The 23,708-nt window shown below is 42.1% G+C and overlaps 2 protein-coding genes across 2 annotated transcripts; one reads left to right on the top strand and one right to left on the bottom strand.

Annotated features, from left to right (window-relative positions):
• Positions 1 to 1,681: 1,681 nt before the first annotated feature.
• Positions 1,682 to 5,990, top strand: slc22a2 (solute carrier family 22 member 2; the record flags this gene model as incomplete). The annotated part of the gene is made up of 11 exons (XM_080831827.1): positions 1,682 to 2,095; positions 2,631 to 2,734; positions 2,825 to 2,979; positions 3,182 to 3,350; positions 3,646 to 3,760; positions 3,865 to 3,971; positions 4,062 to 4,276; positions 4,676 to 4,784; positions 5,033 to 5,145; positions 5,570 to 5,669; positions 5,903 to 5,990. The coding sequence occupies 11 exons, from the start codon at positions 1,682 to 1,684 to the stop codon at positions 5,988 to 5,990; spliced, it is 1,689 nt and encodes a 562-aa protein (XP_080687953.1).
• A 489-nt stretch (positions 5,991 to 6,479) lies between these two features.
• plg (plasminogen) lies at positions 6,480 to 22,716 on the bottom strand (the record flags this gene model as incomplete). Its single annotated transcript, XM_080860345.1, is given in 37 exon segments — positions 6,480 to 6,647; positions 6,760 to 6,905; positions 7,336 to 7,442; positions 7,722 to 7,862; positions 7,974 to 8,048; positions 8,177 to 8,291; positions 8,453 to 8,546; positions 8,768 to 8,976; positions 8,979 to 9,208; positions 10,050 to 10,206; positions 10,532 to 10,656; positions 10,815 to 10,977; positions 11,087 to 11,205; positions 11,391 to 11,511; positions 11,688 to 11,827; positions 11,972 to 12,086; positions 12,660 to 12,766; positions 12,847 to 12,991; positions 13,555 to 13,619; positions 15,578 to 15,726; positions 15,839 to 15,978; positions 16,068 to 16,174; positions 17,540 to 17,677; positions 17,758 to 17,829; positions 17,933 to 18,053; positions 18,245 to 18,338; positions 18,615 to 18,763; positions 18,879 to 19,063; positions 19,347 to 19,544; positions 19,654 to 19,770; positions 19,969 to 20,131; positions 20,645 to 20,763; positions 20,918 to 21,047; positions 21,574 to 21,707; positions 21,856 to 21,970; positions 22,461 to 22,567; positions 22,649 to 22,716. Coding segments are annotated over 37 exon segments (4,848 nt in total).
• Positions 22,717 to 23,708: the final 992 nt, after the last annotated feature.

Here is a 23,708-nt window from a genome sequence, read left to right on the forward strand (position 1 = left end):
AATGTTGCCATTCCTTTTCACAACATTTAAGAGATGTTTAGTGACTGAAGACTCCAAGTGAGGAAGCGTTTCAGGTATAAATTGGCCCCAGTCTTACGGTGTGCAACGGCACGGGGTCTTCGTTGTCGCATTTTTTTTCTATTCTCTATTAGGGGCAAGTCAGGACTGCAGGCAGGCCAGGCCAGTCCAGCACCTGCACACCCTTCTTCCTCAGCCATGCCTTTGAAATGTGTGCAGAATGTGGTTTTGCATCATCTTGTTGAAATATGCATGGGATTCGGTGGAAAGGATGTCGTCTTGAAAGCAGCGTAGGTTGTTCCAAAATGTCTATGTATTTTTCGGCAATATTGGTGCCATCATAGAAGTGTACGTTACCTTTGCCAAGGGCACTGAAACAACCCCATGCCATGACAGACCCTGGCTTTTGGACTTGTTGCTGGTAACAGTCTGGATGGTCCTTTTCTTCTTTAGTCTGGAGTACACGGCGTCCATTTCTTCCAAAAAAAATACCTGAAATACTGAATCGTCTGAAACCAATACATGTTTCCACTGTGTGATGGTCCATCCTAGATGCCTCCGAACACAGAGAAGTCGACGGCACTTCTGGCCATGGTGAACATAAGGCTTTCTTTTGGCACAGTTAAGTTTTAACTGGCATTTGTTGATGTAACTACATATTGTAGCGCTTGACTAAGGTTTTCCTTTTAAAGTATGTGGTAATATCAACTATAACTGAATGACGGTTCTTGATGCAGTGCAATCTGAGATCACATTAATTCAGTTTAGGCTTAGGCTTGCGCCCTGGCCCTTTACACACTGAAATTCCTCCAGATTCCTTGAACCTTTTAACCGTGGAGGGTGAAATATCCAAATCCCTTCCTATCTTTCTTTGAGAAACGTTTTTAAACATTTAAATTATTTGCTCGCGCATTTGTTGGCAACCTGGCGATCCTCGCCCCAACTTTGCTCCTAAACGACTAGGCCTTTCCTGGATGCTGCGTTTGCACTAAATCATGATAAGAATGACCTGTAGACATCACTTGTTGCAAATCACATCATTATTTAATGATTCTACCTCATTACTACCCCTAAATTGTCTCCGTCCCAGCTTTTTTGGGAATGTGTTGCACCCCAGAATGGCAGGAATGGATGTATATTTACAAATCAAATGAAGTTAGCCAGATAAAACATGAAATATCTTGTGTTCATATTGTCTGCAATAGTCAAGTGAAGGTAAACTGCTTTCTTTTTTTAATTTGCATTTTTCCATACGGTCGAAACCTTTTCTGATTTGGGGTTGTGCTTCAATTTAGATTTGACCCTTATGCCCCAGGTCATTGTGTCTTCAGTATCAAATGACATGGAGGAGGAAAGGCCTGCATGGTGTTACACACTGAGCTGTGCACTCTGCAGTGGAGGCGCTTGTTTGAATTGGCACCCGTTCAGATCAAGCGAGGGCTTCTGAAATTGCGTAATCTCAGTGACATCTGAAAGGACTCCTTCATTAAAGAGTAACCCATAGTTTTTGACGTGCTCTCAACGCTTGGCTGGTCTATCACAACATGCCCGGGGCCCAAGGTCAACCGCCCAGCTGGACTTTTGATCACATCTTCCCCGGTAAAAACCCCGTCTGCAGCCCACTCCAGACACACACCTGCCTCTGACCCCACCAGCTGCAGCCATGACCACGTTCGACGATGTCCTCGAGGAGGCCGGCAACTTTGGCCGCTGCCAGAAGCGTATCTTTGCCCTCTTCTGCCTGGTGTCCATGCCCTGGGCTGGTGTGTACGTGGGCATCGTCTTCCAGGGCTTCACCCCAGAGCACTGGTGCCGTAACCCCGCCGTGAGCCAGCTGAGGGGGAGCTGTGGCTGGGGCCTGCACGACACCCGCAACTATGTCCCCCTGGTCAACACGTCGGAGGGCATGACGCGTAGCCAGTGCCAGAGGTACGATCTGGACTGGAACGCCACAGGCCTCACCTGTGACTACCCCGCACCTCACCTGAGTGACGAGGAGCTGAGCGCAGTGCCGACCACCACCTGTAAGGACGGCTGGGAGTATGACTACGAGGGCAGAAATTCCTTCGTCACAGAGGTGAGGTCTTGCATGCACAGTGTAACACAGCACATAGATATTGGCACCACAAAAGCAGAACTCTGAAATGCATTCCAACTGTTTCGGTAGTGTTAATGTGATCATAATGAATTGCTCACCGTTTTTTTTCTTGTGTGAAAAAAAACAACTAGAAATGAAAATTGAAATAAAAAGGTAATAACTTTAGATCTGGTGCTATTGAATGCACTGAGGTGATGCAATTGCCTTGAAAACCCGCAGCTTATCTAAACCTTTCAGATGTTGTCTACTCTACCTGGTACTTTCACTCTGAGTGTGCTTAGTGTGCCCTTATCTGGATCTGCACAAAAGATACCTTCAGGGCAGTTGACTAGAATATGCTAGTTCTTTAGGGGTTAGCCCCACTTATCAAAAGGAAAGAATCATCAGAAAATATAATTTGGAAGTAACAGCAACTTAGCCTGTACTAAATGCCCTTGGCATCCAAACAAGATGGCCTCTTGATAAGAGTAGCTCTAGAAGCCTGATGGCTGATCTGGGGTTTTTCTGCTTGCAGTTTGATCTGGTGTGTGCAGATGCCTGGCTTGTGGACATGTACCAGGCCACTCTCAATATTGGCTTTTTGGTAGGCAGCATTGCCATTGGATACCTAGCAGACAGGTATGATCTCAGAAGGTATGGTGTATTTGTTCCATTGTATTTTTAAAAGAAATAGCTTCACAACATTTTGTTCTCTTATCATTTGGTCAGATTCGGACGGAAAATGAGCTTCTTGATGTCCAACCTCATGAATGGAATTGCTGGAATTCTAGTGGCAATTGCTCCAAACTATATTTCCCTGTTAGTGTTTCGAACACTATATGGCTTTGGAGTGAAGGGAGGCTGGGTGGCTGGATACGTGCTGAGTAAGAAATTATTCCTTTTACTCAATCAGTCGGAAGAAGTATAAAGTTCTACTTTATAGTATTTCGAAATGTGAATGCACTTGAGCATTGAGAAGTTAAATCAGCGATTAAACACACATGTTCAGCTGTGGTTAGCCCTATTCATATTTTTCATAATCAGTTGTGTTCAGTCAGATTGTTGTCTGCCCTCTGTCTGCATTAGTCACCGAGCTGGTGGGTGTAGAATACCGCAGGACTGTCGGGGTGATCTACCAGATGTTCTTCAGCGTTGGGATCCTGATCCTCCCACTCATCGCTTATTACATAACTGACTGGCGCTGGTTGCAAGTGGCCATCACAGTTCCCTACATCTGTTTCCTGTCTTACTACTGGTAAATTCTTACTGAAGTGACTTCTCTTCTGTTTGCGGTCACGGCATTCTTCACTCATCTACTCTCTGATATAACCATAGCTTGGAAAGCACCTTTATGACAACCTCATTTTACAAAGAGCTAAATTTCAGGAAAAACAAATAGTTTTATTCACTCATGGAGCAGACTATAGAGACTGATCATAAATTAATTATTGGCATGATTATATATGCCTTGGAATCCGCATTGAACATTGAAGATGCACAGTTTGTTTAGTTCAGTTAAAACGACATACTTACATTATTTCTTCCTTCAGGTTCATTCCTGAATCTCCAAGATGGCTGCTCTCACAGAACAAAACAAACGAAGCTGTGAAGATAACAGAGGCAATAGCCAAGGAGAACAAGAAAACTCTCTCCAAAAACATTGAGGTGTGAAATGAGAGCTATTATATTTCTTGTGAACTTTTTGAATGGAAAAAGTCTTAGCAGTAGTAAATGTTATGACCTCCTTTGGCTTGTGCTTTCTGTTACAGACCCTAAAGGACGAAGACAGCCTTGCAGAGCCTTTGACAGCCACCTTCATGGACCTAGTCAGGACTCCGAAAATGAGAAAACACACCTTTATCCTCTCCTTCAACTGGTGAGTTATACATTCCTTCAAGCTAATGTGCTAAGTGCTCTGTGCATTTGTTTCTGGAGTTGACAGTTATTCTGATCTCCATTCACTTAGGTTCGTAAGTGCTGTGGTGTACCAAGGTCTGATCATGCGCCTGGGCATTCTGGGAGGAGACGTGTACCTTGACTTCCTCATCTCTGGCATGGTGGAGTTCCCTGCTGCATTCCTGATCCTCTTCACCATTGAGCGCATTGGGCGACGGCTTCCATTCGCAACCGCCAATATCGTTGCAGGAGCTGCTTGTCTCATCACAGCGATGATTCCAGAGAGTGAGCTCCGACCGCCTGCTGGTGTACAATGACTGAACTCTACTATCTGTGTCATCCATGTTCTGTGTTCTTTTCTGGGCTCTCTCTCTCTCTCAGGCATGTTCTGTGTCATTCATGTTCTGTGTTCTCTTCTGGGCTCTCTCTCAGGCATGTTCTGGTTTAAGACCGCTGTCATTCATATTCTGTCTTCTCTTCTGGGCTCTCTCTCTCTATCAGGCATGTTCTGGTTTAAGACCGCTGTCATTCATGTTCTGTCTTCTCTTCTGGGCTCTCTCTCTCAGGCATGTTCTGGTTTAAGACCGCTTTCATTCATGTTCTGTCTTCTCTTCTGGGCTATCTCTCTATCAGGCATGTTCTGTGTCATTCATGTTCTGTCTTCTCTTCTGGGCTGTCTCTCAGGCATGTTCTGGTTTAAGACCGCTGTGGCTTGTGTGGGGCGACTGGGGATCACCATGGCCTTTGAGATGGTGGTCTTTGTGAACACTGAGTTGTATCCTACTTTTGTCAGGTAAGAGAGGTAGATTGTGACTTATCCATTAACACACAAGTGGTGAAGGGGCAGCTAATGAAACCCCTGTAAAGCTTTATATCCCTACATCTTCAAGCAGATGTTGAATATTGGAAATGCTCTTTATTCAAAAGTATCTTGTAGTCCATCAGACTGTACCTATCAGCCTTCCACTGAGTTAAACATTATAACATTATATTCTGTGGTATTTTATAAAACATCAGTGGTATGTTGTGTCTTCCTCGTAGGAACTTGGGGGTGTCTGTGTGCTCCACCCTGTGTGACATCGGTGGTATTGTTGCTCCCTTCCTGCTCTACAGACTGGCTGTTATCTGGATAGAACTCCCACTAATCATATTTGGTTGGTTTTTGTGATTATAACTCACAGTAAAGACACATTATTGTTATAAATCGGCAGTATTAGTTCAACAATCCAGGTTATTTGACCTGTGATCACTCTAAAAGTATGTGTGTACACCTAACTGGCACCTTGGCTTGCACTTAAGCAGTGACAGTCCCACACTTCTTTTTCCTTTTCTTTCTATGTCGTTTTCTATTTTTTGAAAAAAAAGCAGTATTTATTGTTACACCAGGTTCTATTGCTCTTAGCTTGATTGTTCTCTCCCTTGTACGTCGCTTTGGACAAAAGCGTCTGCTAAATGACTAAATGTAAATGTAAATGTGTACGGTGAACATTATTTTGACATAGCCTAGGATTATGTTTTTTCTTCTCCAAGCCTTTCTAACAAACTCCCGTCTTCTTGGCTGTGTTGTGTTGGTCACAGGGGTCCTTGCATTTGTTGCTGGAGGTCTGGTTCTGCTGCTGCCTGAGACAAGAGGTGTTCCACTTCCTGAAACTATTGATGACATCGAAAACCCCCAAAAGTAAGATTTTCAGCTCACCATTGTCCGTATTTGTAAATGTTATAAAGTATTCACACAGTCCATTCATTTCATAGAAACACGTAACCGCCGGAAAATCCCCCCCATATATAATTACTTACACATGCTCATATCTGCAATTTCACATGCACACATGCTAGAGAAGCGTTGGCCTTTCGTTGCTCTTTTGTGGCTGATGTTTGTGTTGTGTTCATGACACTTTCTTAATGTTGCAGAAATAAAGAAAACGCTCTGAAGAATCACCAGCTAGAGAATCTCCTCTCATCCGATGTGACCACCAAGAAAGAACAAGTGGATGTGTGAAGGCATGGTTCCAGTCTCCTGTGGACTGAATTGTTTTTCACATAGCCTCTATATCATAATTTATAACATATTTTTTGGCCGTTTTTGGTTGGAATTTTTGTAGACTTTGATTGTTGTTTAATGTATTTAAGGTAGTTTCTCTGGTTTACTGTTATGATGACAGTCTTATTCACTGATAACACTGAGATTTTGAAACATTTATTAAAATTGTTACATTCTATTCTAAAACATGAGTACCGAGTATTGCCTGCTAAAGTTCCATCTGCCCATTGAATATTACGTAATTTTCAGTCGTTTCAACATTATTCATTCTCTTAAAAATAAAGAGATGAATTTTAAAATGTTAGCCCCTTGTACAGACACAATGAAATAATGTAACAACCTTGGTTGTCGCTCCCTGCACAGTACAAGTTTAGAAAATGGTTACATCAGGGCATTTAAACAGAACAGTATTTCAAGATGGCAAGATTTTATCATATACAATTAAAGCTAAGCACTGTTCTTTTTCATCTCACTGCTAATCCAGTCAGTAAATTTGGACACTCTGGCATACACCCCTGGTTTCATTGCGTTTGCACAGCCCAGCCCCCATGATGTGACCCCTTGGAGGACAAAGGTGTTCTTAGAGTGGCACACGAGTGGGCCTCCACTGTCCCCCTAGAACAGACAACACGAGAAGGAACTATTAGTCGTTAGAATGCAGGGGAACAGCCACAGTGTCAGTGAAGTGGAGCCCCTTCAGAAAGCCTTCATCTCTACCCAAACCTACCTGGCAGCTGTCTGAGCCTCCCTCGATGTTCCCAGCACACATCTCATGGTCCTTCACCCGCCCATTCAGATACGCAGCTCTGTTACAAATTTTATTTTCTATGACTGGAAATCCTGTTTCCTTCAGGTACCCTTCTCCACCCGTTCCTGTCAGACAAAGCATTGCATGTAAAGCACGAGAGAGAGAGAGAACCTTAGGTTTGAGATCTCTTGATGAAAGTGAAAGTCCTCTCTATGGCAGAGGTGGTGTAGACACATACACTCTCTGAAATCCACCTCTGCATTTAACACATCCAGGGAAGTGACACACACACAGTAAAGTGAGGTTACACACTAACCCGGAGCAGTGAGCCGGTGCCCGGGGAGCAGTGATCGGAGTAAGTTGCCTTGCTCAAGGGCACTTCAGCCGTGGATGTGGGATTGGGAGAGCAGTGGTGTACCACTTCCCCCGCCCACATTTTTCCTACTGGTCGAACCGGCCACCCTATAGTTTCCAGCCTGAAACCCTAACCAGTAGGCCACGGCTCCCCGATATAAACCATTATCTCCAAAAGGCCACCAACGACCAATAGTTTACCTTGTGTCTCACCCCATCCGGTTACATAGCACTCTGTTTTGCCTGGAACAACGTAATCCTTCTCTGGTAAGCATGCTGGCAAAACTTTACCATCTAAGATAACAGGCCTGGAAGCAAAAGGGAACCTTGTTAAGCTGGAGTAAGCAATATTCAGACTAGCTGGCTTACACAGATGGAACACAAAAAACTGAGGCTCTGAAACTCTGGGTCTCTGTCACTCCACTGAGGTCTGTAACAGGATAACACCACCACACCACCACATTAACACCTTGAATTTCGAGCTCAAATTATTTAAACTTTAAATCAAATCTTAAATTAACAAACTCTCTTGTTTTGAATGATATTTGACAGACACATATTGGTCAACATTATAAAAGTTCACGTACGTTTCAAGTTTGAGAAGAGCAATATCTTTCCCTGTTGGTTCAAGAATCAGTTTCTCAACGTTCCTCACTTGCTTTGATGGTTCATTTCCTCTCTCTGAGTGGATTCCCATATACACCTTGTATGCGGATGGGCTTTTAGACCTGTAAAAAAAGGACCATGCATTGTTTAACAGTGATTTGATGACCACATTAAAAGCAAAGTCTATGGGCCAAAGTAAATGAGTGGACTAAACTTGGACTTTTACGGAGTACCTCTCTAGACAGTGGGCAGCCGTAAGAACCCACTGCGCATCAATCAGAGTTCCTCCACAGAAGTGAATACCAGTTCTGTAAGAGAGAATGTGACAGTGGGATATAGTGTCACCACAGCTCAGCAATCCTTCCAACCCATCCAAGACTCAACTTTTACATTGCAGTTAGGAAAAATGACTATAACAGGTAGTCTGTGTGCATACCTGGTCCGTAGGCTGATCTGCCACGGCCAAGAGTGAGGTCTGGACACACAGCCTCCAACAATACGCCCGAAGCATCGCCTGGGACCCACTTGAGGCTGTCCACATTTCTGTTCAGCTGGCAGCACATAATATAGTTATCACACTTTATCACACATACAGTTGTTTAATTTTTCACTTTTGAAGGGCCTATGACTTTCACATAGCCACAAATCTACAGGTTATCTGTTATCGGTTTTCTTGGTTACCAAAGGTGAACATTCAAAAAGATACACATACGACACTCTGAAATCTGGCAGTAGTCCCACTTCTTGGTAGTGTCTGTGGTGTAGCACCAAGGCCCATTCACATCGTTGTCTGGGTTCCTACATTGCTAAAAATGAAAAAGAAGGCAAGATCAAAACTTAGACCTAGATCAAAACCTAGAGACATCACTACAATCATTTTTAGTTACCACCTTCAGATGCAGTGTCTCCATGATATCCTCTATGCTCAAATACTGTGCAAGTTCTTTAGAAGATGTGTCCACACCCTCTTAATAATGACCTCGACATGACTAAATCTGACAAAACTCATGACAAAAACCTCACTTACATTCCCATCTAAGCCTTTATCAGGGTGTGATTCAGGGGTGAAGCTTGCATGCTGATGGGGGACCATAGACCTCCAGGCTTGGCAGGTGACACCCATCAGAGTCCTAGATGTAGGACCCCTGTAGGTCCCTCCATTTCCCAGCTTGCAGTCTGAACAAAAATCAGGTGTGGTGTCATCACAAAACCATTTCAGCAACATGGAAAAACCTACACAAAGTGCCAAAGGTTAGTAGAGGTAACCCTCCCACCTTTCACGGTTGGAGCAGAGGTGGCAGGTGGATTGGGGGGCTTGGGGCCAACTACTGGTTTTTGTGTTGCTGCCGGCCCGGTGGTGGGACACTTGTCCAGTTTACAGAACTCCCAGCGGACGCTGGGGTCAGTAGTGAAGCACCAGGGAGCACGGTCACTATCTGGGTTTCTGCACAGGTTCCTCCGCAGGTCACTGAAGAAGAAGGGGTGAGAAAATATACTAAGTGAACAAATTCATTTACAGTAAGCATACTTTGAGAAGGCACCCAAACGACCATGTGTAGTGCAATGGACATTCCTGTATTATGAAACTAACTTTTTTGGCACTCAGTCCTTGAAGCAGTTAGGTCTAACATGTTAGGGAGTGGAGCCATTTCTGACAGCACTGCAGCCTCTGAGCTATTCTCGAGAACTAGGCTGTGTCCCTAAAACGTGATTAAATCTAGAAAATGGCCGTGGCTATATCCTGAGTGACATTATCCCTAGGAGAAACAAGCCAACCAAAAGTATGGCAGGTATTTATCATAAAAGGTTGTAGGTATCCAGAAGAAATGACCCTAAGTCAGCCTACTTTCCAGGTAATACTAACTGCATCAACAGAGCAGGGACTAAGGCAGAGATCCTAAATTGAGTAGGTTTACCAAGACTGGGTCCTTTAATAAAATATGATATTTCAGCAAAACGCACACAGAGGAACACTAAGAAACCTTCACCCACTCCCAGTTCCATTGTTGGTCTGGAAAGGGGTTCCTTACACAAACAAACAAGTGTTATTATAATACCACTGAGAAAGTTAAATCTCAAGCGTATGATGTTTATTATGTAGTCAACTACAATGTAGCAAAGTTAATTTGCAGATTTTAAGGTCAAAGTTCAGTGTGCCAAATATCATCTGTTAGTATTAGCATTGCCACTGAATGGAAAGAGGTTCTCACCATCTGCACAATTAAGGTATATCCATCTCGCATATTAGTGCGGACATAAGGTTTATGCACTTATGTAAAAGGGTTGTTTTTGTTTGCTTGTTGTCTTACGCTAGAGGAAACTCCTGTGGTGTCTTTTTATGGCGATGAGGCGACATGGACGACCAGAACTGGCATTTCTTCCCACTAATAGTCTCTGACATGGCCCCTCTGTACGCGCTCCCATCACCAGTGTAGCAGTCCTCTACTTCAGGGATGACGGGATCTTCTGTGGGATACATACATGTGCAGTCATCACACATCAGACTGGACTTATAAGCCAACCCCATGCTACCCTCAAAGCCTTCGATATTTTCCTTTCCGTTCCAACTGTTTCTTACTAGAACCCCTCTGGCTTTCAAGAACCTTAAAACATTCTACACCAAAGCGTTTTTATACATCAACTAGCTTTACATGGAAACACTTCATATACCCAAGATGGTGGAGTTCACACTGATGCCATACCAAGTGGGAACAATGTGGCTTATTATGTAAGATGATTGATTTCACACTTTCATACTGTTTGACGTGGAGTGTTAGTGTGTAACACTGACCAGGAGCAGCCTCATTGCCACATGTGGGCACTTTGCAGTACTCCCAGCGAGTTTCACTGTCTGACGTGTAGCACCAGGGGCTTCTCTCACTGTCAGGATTTCTGCAGTAATTTACTTCAAGGCCTCTGAAATGACATAAGGATCACGCTCTGTGGGTTGTCAACTCAAATTGGAATGGATATTTCTAGACATTGCAAAGCCTCACCTCAAGTCAGAATCCTGGACAGTGAGTTTCTCATAAGTTTACAGTAACTCAAGTTTAGCTTCAAACAGATCCGCTTACTTGCATGGGTAGTTGTCTGGAGTTCGAGAGTGCTTGTGTGGAAACTGTGAAGACCACATCTGACAGATCTTCCCTGAGATTGTCACGGAAACTATTCCTCTATAATCGCTGCCATCGCCGGTTACACAGGTCAACTCTGGTACTATAGTTGGAGGCTCAGAGGCTGATATATAAAATATATAAAAAATATATAATATATAATTCCGTCAACACAACAGGTGTAAAACATGGAAGTGGAGACCAAATAGACATGACATAGAAAGGTGATTTACCACATCGGGGGATTTTACAATTGTCCCAGCGCTTTTTGGAGTTAGTAGTGAAACACCAAGGCTTTGGTTCCCCATCTGGGTTCCTGCAGTAGTTCTCCTCCAGATATTTTTCAGGAAGCCTGTCATGACCATGCACACACACACACACACACACACACACACAAACACACACAAACACACACAAGCACACACACACACACACACACACACACACACACACACACACACACACACACACAATAATCGTATCCACCTTGAGGTAAATTAAGTTGAGGGTGCATGTCTGTTGATGAAAGATGCCTACGCTGAGGGAAGGTAGCCATGATTGTGTGGAGTTTGAGAATCCCAGCGTTGACAGGTATAACCAGACTCTGTTTTTGAGATCTTGCCTCTGTAGTCCTCCCCGCTGCAGTGCATGCACTCTTCTGCAGACACAAACATACATGTAGTTTTGTAAACCAAAACAATCAGAGGTATGGATTCACTTATCAACAGGTTACTATAAACTATACCCTGAATGCAAAGTTGTTATTGGCATAACGTAATTGTGAACTAGTCAAACACATTGTTTTAAGATTCTACCCTGGAACCTATGCTGTACCAGTGCAGTCCTGAAGGTCACAGGACTCCCATCTCTTCTCTGGATCCGTAGTGTAGCACCAGGGTCCACCAGCATCATTGTCTGGGTTTCTGCAGAAGTTCGACTCCAGGTCAGCCTTGGGATATTTATCTGGAGTCATGCTTGGGAGAGAGAAGATTGAAGATTTCAGTCAAGACAAGGCACTGAGCTGAGAGCAAACTATTTAACATCATTTGTCATACTCTGTTGAGGGTCATGTAGTAAATTAGCATTGTGAGCAGGTGTTTGTTGAGGGATGTACTAACTTGGGTATGTGGGGGAATTTTGAAGCCCATCGCTGGCAAGTTTTTCCTGATTTTGTCCTTGATTTTGTTCCCCTGTATGTACTGCCATTGCCAGTGATGCATTCTTGTAAATACTCTGTATGGAAAATGAACAAATATGCATCCTGTCAAGACATTTTATGTAACTGGATCAGGCCTGTTAACTTATTGTGATGTGCCATCCAATTCTGGACACTGTACTGCTTAACACATTTCAATGTCATTTCTACACTGTACTGCTTTTAGAAGTGTAGAATTGAAACATTGACTCTAATGATTTTGCTTACTGCCACTGTAATCTTGAGATCATACAAATATTTCCAAATGTTTTGAAAAATAGCGTGTCAAGGCTAGTTAGATATCGCCACTGATTCAATCAGGGCTAGAAGTGGTTTGCTTATCTAACCCTTTCACCCTGTCACTTGTTTACTGATACAAGGGTACACATCAGACTTGAAACTGAGGGACTGAACATTAACCCCAAATAATCTAAACAAACAACCTTTAACAAAAAAGTCTATCCACTCAATTTTGACCCACAGCTTTTTGTTCAATGTCCAAAAATAAGTAAGTTACATTAAGCTACTGTATACAGATATATCAAACTCTTATGTATTATTATTTACTTTTATACAAATTGTAAAATAATAAGAATCTTTTCCTGCTGTACCTTTCTTCTCATAAAATACTGAACTCATCCTCCGTAGCAACATCTCAATTTTTGAGTTTGCTGGGACGGTCACACATTCTTGATCCTTTTCTATGTATACAAAGGCCCTGTGGAGAGGATCACATTATTAATGCAGGGTCATTGGTACAGAACTAGCTGCAGACCCACAGTGCAGGCTGGTTTGTACCTGCATAGGAAGGATAGCTCTGCATTGCATTTGGTTGCACACTCAGCTGCTGTGTTCACTGAATAGGATTTCTTCACCACAGTTATGACCCAGGCCCCATCAGTCTTAGTGTAAGCGTCGAGGACATCTGAAAGTGCTCCAGAGACTAAAAAGAGAAAACAACCATAGAATGGCTCCTTATCTGGTCATAAAATAAGTCTATTTGGGCAGTTTGAAGGTTTGTAAACATACTGTTCAGCTGGAAATGAGTAACATCATTACACTGCCAAACTACACATCTTATTACAACTGGTCATCTTACAAAGATGTCTGGATTGATGGAACACTGTTTCAAAGTCTTCCAGAGCTCAAAGCTCATCATTGACACGATTTGGTTATTTTGTGATATTTTTTGACAAAATATGAAACAGAATGTGCACAGTGCACACCCAGTTAGAGAGAGCCTGTACGTGACACATCTCATCTGATGATCCCAATTTGACATTAATGCTTTCATCTTTAACAAAAAAAAATTCGGTCTGAATTGCTATGGTTGTATAATATGCTTAGCTACGTTGAAAAAACATTTTCGATTAAACTGCAGAATTATTCCCAACTGTTGTGGAAATACTTGTGACCTCTAACAATTAGCATTGCTCATTCATTCCCTTATGATGTACCAATTATTTCCTGATGTAACTGAAGCTTGGATTTATTTATTAGTCTTACCTGTGCAGAGCAGCGTGCATGTTAAAAGAGCTTTGTATGCGTCCATGTTGTGGCAGAGAAAGCCACTGCAGACAGGCCCTTACATAGATTTGGAGTCTTTTAAACCATGTCAGTAAGACAAATAGATGGATCTCACTCATCAGTCAATCATTGTCCGAACGAGAACAGGGTGCAGAGGTCATTCGTTGTTTACCATAGGAGTTACAACCCAGATTTTTGTCTGTCTCAGCTATGAACTTATCATACATGAACATGAAGGTCCGTTATGGAGCCTAAAGTAGCTTTTCATCACTTACTTAATTTCTGACTCCTTCTCGTCCATTTACACACTCCAGTTTAGCATGGCATAAAGGAATGGCATTATTTTCTTAAACTCATTTTGGGAGTTTTGGAATAAATGACTAAGGAATACAAGAGTAAATACATCTCCTAAAAACACATGGACATGAATGAAGCTATGTATTTTCCTCATGTTTTTTCAGCGTCCTCCATTTTCTCAACTATTGTCATCAATCAGTATAAGTTAATATTTCACAGAAATAGACCAATGTCCTCTTAAGCAAACAGAATTCACCAAACAACCTTATTTGGTAATTGTGCACACTGTGTACATTACAGGCATATCACAATAACATGACAGGACCTCCACTAAGAGCACATTAAAAAAAAATCAGCTCTCACTTTCACAACGCAAGTCCATTACTGAGAAATAACAGAGATTTCTTTCAAAGGGCCAGAATTATTTTGTACAAATAAATGCGTGAATCATTTTGTAAATCCATGCTGCCATAAACTTTGTCATGTCATGTCATGAACTGTATTGCTATGATTGCAATGGAAGACAGAGGTTCCTTCTCATCCGTTAGCTCCAGACTTTTTGGCGGGGCTTCAACTATAAATAAGTCTTTGCCGGTTAATGATAGGGACAGTATCATTTATTTTGTGCATATTGTGCAAGTCTGGACACCACGCACGTACAAACAGTACTGGCAAATGGGACAAACCTGGGATTGGGGATTGCTGGCTGATGGCAAACACACACAAGACCAGAGAAAGGTGGAGAGAGGTGTTTTAGCTAGAGACTTTGTAGCTAAATCAACCACAACGTTGGATTTTGGTTTTCGAGAACTGTCACTCAAAAAGGAGCTGTCTGAATCTGGTTGCTGAAAAGCCAGTGGTTATGGCTGAGATGCTCACAGACTAATGGGGACACGTGAATTAACCTGGATTATTATACGGCTCTTTGAATGAGCCACCCCAATGTTCAGATGACCGCTGCAAAAAATGAATGACCAATGGGTTTCATGCTTCTTATTAACCTCTTAGAAGTCCATTCACTTTTTGTAAAGGAAATTCATTGTAACTTGCAGCAAGTAATACGTTGTTATGCAACACCTGAAAGTTTGGAGTAAAAAGAAAACTATCCTTTCTCAGTTCTGTTCATCCTGTCAGGATATTTTTTTTCCGATACTGACCAAGGGGCTTTACATTACCCTTTCCCGTACTTACTCCAAGAAGCTTGTTCTATTTGCTAGTGGCTCCAAGTCCTAAAAGGCCTAAACTGAAGAACATGGCACTTGACTGGCACTTGATTATGGTTGTTGTGGAGAAGTCTTTCAGGAATGTTGGAGGTGTATCTGTTGTCTTCTCTGGTATTAATATGAGTCCTAATCCATTGTGAGTGTGGAGAAAGGTGCCCACTTTTCAGCCAGGGCGAAATGATGAAAGAAGCATCTTTAAGTAAGAGGTTGTTAAGTATCTGAAAAATAGTTATAGTGCACCGTGTTGTGAAAAAATACTAGGGCAAGGTTGTTGGGTATCAGTACTTGCATATGACATCGAGAGGTTGGCTACTGTGGAAAGTCTCCAACCAATAGCACAAGGAACTTAACATCTTTTCCTGTGTATAACTACAAACAAGTTTCTTTATTGGGAGCATCAAGGAATTTGAGCAAACCGGCATGAATCATATTCAAAGGCGGAATTTATTTCATCATACTATGCTTTTTATTTGTTTTTTAACATTTCTTTTCTAATCCAGTCGACACATTTTGACACTCTGACATAAACCCCTGGAGACGAGACTCTAGCACAGCCTTCACCCCATGATGTCACCCCTTGAATTATGAAGACCTCGTCATGGACACATACAAGCGGCCCTCCACTGTCCCCCTGGAAGAGACGAAATAGAAATTAGATTGCCCCCGTTTCATCCCTTCACTACTAAATCAAGGAAAGGTCACAGTTTAATGATCTTATGAAAATGAATATTGCTCCACTCAACCCTGCAACTGTCTGTTCCTCCTTCAATGTTTCCACCACAGATTTCATGGTCCTTCAATTTCCGTTTCAGATAGTTGTTACACAATGTGTTTTCAATGATAGGGAATCCAGTTTCCTTCAGAAACCCATCTCCACCAGTCCCTATGAAACCAAATCACTACATTACAATTACATAAGGGACAACTTCAGGGTTGCGAATGATTACCTAGAAGCTAAAGACTTAACTTTACCTAGTGTGTCACCCCATCCAGTTACATAGCACGCTGTATTGGGTGGAACAATGTAATCCTCCTCTGGTAAGCATGCTGGCGAAACCTTATCATTTAAGATGGCTGGCCTGAAAACAACAGAGCACCATTTAAAGATACAGTATGACAGAAGTTTGGGGTAGCCTATAGTAAGACAAGCTGGATTTACATTTTAATCAGTGGTGTAGTGGTCCCTGGAGAAGTAGGTATACTGTTCATTGTGCAATTTTTTTAAGCAGCCCATACAGAACAGGATAAGGGCCCTGTTTTGAGCAGTGGGTATACGCAATGCTGACCAGAAAATAAGTGGGTATACTCCCTATAGCTGCGTATACTCTGGACTACACCACTGATTGTTATATCAAAAATCAGTAAAAACATCTCTGAAGCTCCCATCATTCTATAGCCAACAACTAAAATGTAAACACATTTCAGCTGTATTACGATCAGGAGACTTTCCAGATATATAGGTATAGGCCTTGTCGCTGCCAAATGTGAGTCCGCTGCCTGATGTGAGTCCGCCGCTGCCTGATGTGAGTCCGCATGCGCAAACACAAACGGTTTACTGCAGAAGGCTCAGGAGCAAACTATCCAAGACGTGCATGCTCATACATGGTTTAATACATGGTTTAATATCAACGTATCTGGCTTCTCTTAACGCATTAACGCATAATGCATAATGTAGGTTTATTTAACGTAGTGTTTTATAATTTTATAATTTTGTCAACGGTTTACAGCATAAGGCTCAGTGTCAACATATGGGGTTATGTTGTATTACTGTTACTAGTAGGCTAATGAATGCACTGCTTAACTAATAATTCAATAAACATGAAGCTTAACATCATAAACCTTGGTGGATTTCAAACGTAAACAAATGTCATTGTCATTCCACTTCATGCTGTAGCCTACACCACCAGCATTACCTGGCTCGTTGTACTACAATAGTGTCGCAAAGTTTGCGCATGCGGACTCACATCAGGCGGGTCCTCACATTTGGCAGCGACAGGCCTACTGTATACTGTGGTGAGCTAGCGTACTGCTATGATGCCTACATTTGGTGGATGTTAGCCAGAAATTCTAACAAGGCTAATATTTGCTTCAATTCAGAAGACATTTTTGAGGTTAGTGATTTAATATTACTTTGTTGATGCCTCACACATGTGAATACATCTAAGGAATGATGTGGACTGCTGGCTTTCTTTAGGAATACAAATGTACAAGCTAACATGTACAATTGCTAGCCATTACATTTTATTATAGCCAGTTGGAGTCCCAATGCTTGCAGGATGTCCATGGATCAACACATTAAGACCTTCAACCTCATTCTTACTAATCAAGCAACCAATAAATCAATCAATCAATTAATTAATCAAGCAATTAGTCAACAAACACCATACTAATATTGAAAACGAAAGACATTTTGGTCAAAAATAGAAATATTACCAATACCATACTTGTCAAGTTTAAGAAGTGCAATGTCTTTCCCTGTCGGTTCAAGAATCAGTTTCTCAATGTCCCTCATTTGCTTTGAAGGTTCAGTTGCTTTCTCTGAGTGGATTCCAAGGAATACACTGTAGGTGGATGGGTTTTTGCTGTGAAAAGAGTGAGAGTGAGTAAATCACCACATTAAAAGCAAAGTCTGAGGTAAAATGAGGTACATCAAATCTCTTACCTTTCTATACAGTGTGCAGCTGTTAGAACCCATTGAGCCGCTATCAGAGTTCCTCCACATTTATGAACAGATCTGTATAAAATGATGAGCTGTCAACAGAATCATCATGGTGCTGTATGTACTCAAAAATATCACAACTGCCACAAGGTCACATAAAAATAACAAGTAATCATACGCATACCTGGCCCGTAAACTGATTTGCCATGGCCAAGAGTGAGGTGTGGACACACACTCTCCAACAATACGGTTAAAGCATCGTCGTTGTGTCACTTGTGCATGTCCACATTTTTGCTCAGCTGGTGTAACACATCACATTTGCTCGTCACATTTTTAGAATTCTCATCATTTCTACACACATATTATTATCATTAAACCCTGAATAAATACTAGGCTAACACTTTTCTACTCAAAGGTGCACATACTGTCGGCTTTGGCATATTTTTTGTGTTTGACTTCAAATGAAAGGAAATGAAGTGTATATACTTACAGCAGTCTGGAATCTGACAGTAGTCCCACTTCTTCTTCTCGTCCATAGTGTAACACCAAGGTCCGTTAACATCATTGTCTGGGTTCCGACATTGCTATGATTAAATAAACATGATCTACATTTCATGAGGGTCTAAAAGAGGGACTATAAAATTCTCTGTGAACCCCACTTAAAACTTTAAACTTTATCCATTGGCCAATACCAGTACCATAATGATCTATCTTTATTTGAAGCTGCCCTGAAGCACAGAGGTTGCTAATGGGTGTAGATGTACACACACTGTTAATTGTGTAAGAAATAGAACTTGTGAACTGTAGTTGAAGAAGTAATATATGCCTCATTAACATCCATACGTTTTTCAAAGACTTACATTCCCCTCTAAGCCTTTATCAGGGTGTGATTCAGAGGTAAAGGCCGCGTGAGGATGGGGCTCCATGGAGCTCCAGGCCTGACAGGTAATGCCCATCAGAGTCATAGATGTCAGACCCCTGTAATCCACCCCGTTCCCAACCTTGCAGTCTGAAGGGAAAATGTGGTGTCACTAAAAACACTAAATGTGTGATCATTCAATAAGGTAGTATGAAAACCAATGGCTCTGTGAGAAATCTAAGAGGCTCTTGGATGACCTTCTCACCTTTGGTGGGGAGGGCGAGGGTGACAGCTGGATTGGTGGGCTTCTCAGCTCTCGATACTGGAGACGGTCTGGTGGTGGGACACCTGTCAAGTTTGCAGAACTCCCAGCGGACGCTGGGGTCAGTGGTGTAGCACCAGGGAGCACTGTCACCATCTGGGTTTCTGCACAGGTTCCTCCGCAGGTCACTGAGGAAGCATAGGTGAAAAATAAAAATCATTTAAATGTGGTGTTTCTTGTTGTTTCCAGAATTGGTTCTTCCTCTGACGGTATTCCACAGAGTTCCTATTTGCGACAATCCAATCCTAAAATAACTTTATACCTTAATCTGTCATTCTAGTGAGAAACACACTACACTATGCCAACCATGAAAATATGGACTGCTCTGCAAACCATTGTCATGGTAAAATATACGTTTTTTAAGAGTTACATATTCAAACGTGAAATAGGGTTGGTTATTTGTTCTCTTACGCGTGTGGAAATGCCTGAGGTGTTGTCTGAGATTGATGAGGAGCCATGGATGACCAGGCCTGGCATGTCCTCCCACTAATAGTCTCTGACATGTCACCTCTGTATGAGCTCCCATCCCCAGTGTAGCAGTCCACTGTTTCAGGGACTACAGGTTCTTCTGTGGGATGCAGACATTTGCAGTCATCAGTCCACATTGTACTGGCTTCAACATTTTGAGTTAGTTGGCTTTACACGACTGCAGTAATCCATCAAATCCATTCATTAATTCATCCATTCACTCATTCATCTTTTGTTGACACATTGTTACTGACCCTCTCCACATCTAGGCACCTTGCAGTACTCCCACCTAGTTCCAGGGTCTGACGTGTAGCACCACGGGCTTTTCTCACTGTTGGGGTTTCTGCAGTAGTTTGCCTCAAGGGCTCTGATAAGACAAACAGGTCCCACATTACACTTCAGGGTTTGAGTGCTGTTTAGATCTCAATTAGAAATATATGTTATGGGAAAAAGACATTTTTTCATATCCTGGATTGTGAAAATGTATAAAAGGAACAAGTAAGTCAGCAGCTCATCGAGTGTATTTTTTGGATGAAAAAAAATCACAAAACTAAGACCTTCTTACTTGCATGGGTAGTTTTCCGGTCTTTGAGAGTGTTTATGTGGAGTCTGAGATGACCACGTCTGACAGGCCCTCCCTGTCACTGTCACAGATACTGTTCCCCGGTAGGCAGTGCCATCACCCGTGAAGCAGGTGTACTCTTCCTCAGTGGCTGGAGGATCAGAGGCTTCATCAACAACAAAAGTCAGGTCAGTATTCCTGGACTTCAACAGTGTTCTATTGTGCAGAGTGGGTTACATGTGTGTAGTTAGAGTCACCCAGAACTCTCTCAGCGAAGCTACACCTGCTCTTCTTAAAAGGTGAGCAGTATGTGTAGTGTTTATGGGCGCACGTGCTCTTCTTCAAAGGTGAGCAGTATGTGTAGTGTTTATGGGCACACCTGCTCTTCTTAAAAGGTGAGCAGTATGTGTAGTGTTTATGGGCGCACGTGCTCTTCTTAAAAGGTGAGCAGTATGTATAGTGTTTATGGGCGCACGTGCTCTTCTTAAAAGGTGAGCAGTATGTGTAGTGTTTATGGGCACACCTGCTCTTCTTAAAAGGTGAGCAGTATGTGTAGTGTTTATGGGCGCACGTGCTCTTCTTAAAAGGTGAGCAGTATGTGTAGTGTTTATGGGCACACTTGCTAAGAAACCCCAGCAGTCCAAAGAGAAATGGCTTTTACTGGAAAGGTGGGCCTCACCACACTGAGGGATGTGACAGAAGTCCCAGCGCTTTTGAGGGGCAGTAGTGAAACACCAAGGCCTTGGTTCCCCATCTGGGTTCCTGCAGTAGTTCTCCTCCAGATGTTTATCTGGAAGCCTGTCATGCACAAACAAACAAACAAACAAACAAACAGACAGACAGACACACTCCTTATGTTTCTCAATACCCATCTATTATGTACTCAATAGAAATCTCAGTATGTCAAAAATGGCAGTAATGATGTTTGTGTGTGTGCTGCTGAGATGCTTACAGAGAGGAAATGTAGCCATGACTGTGAGGAGTTTGAGCATCCCAATGTTGACAGGTGTAACCAGACTCTGTTCTTGAGATGTTGCCTCTGTATTCCTCCCCACTGCAGTGCATGCAGTCCTCGGAGGAGTCTGACACACATATTAGGGCACATTTACAGTAAGGGGTTAGGTCATTAGCAGGCTGCTAGGCACAAATAAAACCTTAAATCATGGCTTTGAATCATGGTTAGCAAAAACATAACAGAGACGGAGAGAGAGAGAGAGAGAGAGCGAGAGAGAGAGAGAGAGAGAGAGAGAGAGAGAGAGAGAGAGAGAGAGAGAGAGAGAGAGAGAGAGAGAGAGAGAGAGAGAGAGAGCAAGACCTCTGTAGAAGTTTCTTAGTATGATGGTCATCACAACACCAGAATAATTCTGAAATTCTGTGGATAACTGTTTTGTTTTTGTTGACTGGAAACTGCAGGTATCTTCTTTTCAAGTCATGAACATTGTGTAAATCAAATCACGGTGCTGAAATGTCAAAAGAGCATGTGATCTTAGATATTGAAATCTACCTCACAAAGGTCAGCACAGGCCTGGAGTTCGGCATCACAATTCACTGAGAGGCTCTTTCAAAATATTGAAAGGACATCGTGTCACTGCCTACCTGTACTTGCACAGTCCTGTACATCACATGACTCCCATCTCTTGGTTGGATCCATAGTGTAGCACCAGGGTCCACCAGCATCATTGTCTGGGTTTCTGCAGAAGTTCGACTCCAAGTCAGCCTTGGGATATCTCTGAGGGCCCATGCTGTGAACAGAAGATCTTAGGTTTCACTCATCTCATCTAATAATAGTTTTTTTTTTTTTTTTACAAGCTAGATGTCTTACTTCTAGTGTGTTAGTGTGTTATTGACTAGTACCAGGCAATGTCAGATTGTCATAAGAAATATACCAACTTGGGTTTATGTGGAGATCTTGCGCTCCATTCCTGGCATGTTCTCCCTGATTTGGTTATGGATTTTGTCCCTCTGTAATCAGCTCCAATACCACTGGCACATTCCTTTAAATAATCTGAGAACAAAGGCAAAATTATTTCAGGCTAACCTTTTTTTAAGTTCAGTAAAGTACATAGACATACAGCATAAAGACAAATGCATCCAGTTGCATTGAAATTGAGGTATTTTATTTCAGTTGATATTAAAGGAAAAACTTTTATCCTGAGCCCTTTCTCTTTTACTTTTTGGGTGTTAACTTTTACTTAAGTAATACAGTGTAATACAATGCAATGTTATCCCATGGGACAAGCACCTGTGTCTAATTAAACTGGATGTTTACACCACTGACAGGCTCATAATGTTATTATACTGTATGTCCCACAACATGGACATGCCCCAAGGGATTACATTGTAAGGCCGTGTTACGGTTGCCTGTTATAGCGTTCTGACTCAATACTGGACTAATCGTTTACTGTACTAAGTAAAAGTTTGGACCCAAAATTATCTAAAAATAGGGCCCAGGTAAAAAAAATCCTGAAGTTTCCCTTGAATATCCGATATCCCACCTTTCTTTTCATAGAGTTTTGCACTTGCTCTCCTGTACAAAGACTGGACTTTGGAGTTTGCTGGGATCGTCAGACAGTCGCGATCCTCTTCTATATATACAAACGATCTGTGGAAAGTGTGAATTAATCAATAACCGAGCAGTCCTTGCTGAAAAACAGCGACCCAAACAGTGCAGACTGGGCTGTACCTGCAGAAGAAGGTTGTCTCTGCATCACATTTGGCAGCACACTCAGTGGCACTTCTCACAGAGTACATCCTCTTTACCAGCGAGAGAATCAAGAACCCATCAGTCTTAACATAGGCATGGAGACCTTGGGAGAACACTTCAGTAACTTCAGCGTAGCAAAAAAAGAAAATTTGAATGAATTAATAAATGAACCAGACATCAAATGAATATGTGCCCCCCTCCATATGTAGTACAATGAGTTACATTAACCAGTCATTGACACCTATCAACATTAGAATATCATCATTCGGTTATATCCAGCTCTATCCACAAACATATTCTGCTTTTTGCCATTCTTATGTTGTATAGAATATTTAAACAAAGTATGAAATATTTTCCAGATACCAACAAAATGTACGGATAACTGCTTTACAGGAAACAAGGCAGCACAAGCCTTCAGATTAATATGTCTGACAAAAATCTTTAGACATCTTTTAGGCATTATGTCTATATCTGTATGTTTTAATTTTTTCCTACCTGTACAGATGAGTGCACATATTAGGAGAGCTTTATGTGCTTCCATGTTGTGACCGAGGCAGCCACTGATAGTAGGCCTTGTAAACATTTTTATTTACCAAACCAATAGATCAGCTCAGTCAATCATTCTCCTAACAAGGACAGACCATAGGTCAGAAACGGTTTCCCGTTAAGGCTCATTTTTCTCTGCCAATATCAAAGTGACTATTTTCTTTTGAAATGCTACAAATACATACTACACTGAACCTCAGTTTCACCGTCAATGATCATACACTGAGGTTTCCAACAGATACAATGTCCCAGTATCTGTTGTGCTTTTACTATTTTCTCAGATCAGGTTAATGAAAATATTTGTCCAAATCTTCTGTAGGCTACATTATACTGGCGTGCACTACACGACCCAAATAATAAGACGAAATGTCCTAATTAACGCTTCTTGGGGCTACCATCTTTTGAAAGGAAAAAGGACAACGACCGAAAAGAAGACAACGATGGTGATGATGAAGAAGATGACGTGGCTATCAGAAACGGCGGTGTGGCCCCC

Source organism: Sprattus sprattus (assembly GCF_963457725.1).
Source record: "Sprattus sprattus genome assembly, chromosome: 2".
Taxonomy (NCBI): domain Eukaryota; kingdom Metazoa; phylum Chordata; class Actinopteri; order Clupeiformes; family Clupeidae; genus Sprattus; species Sprattus sprattus.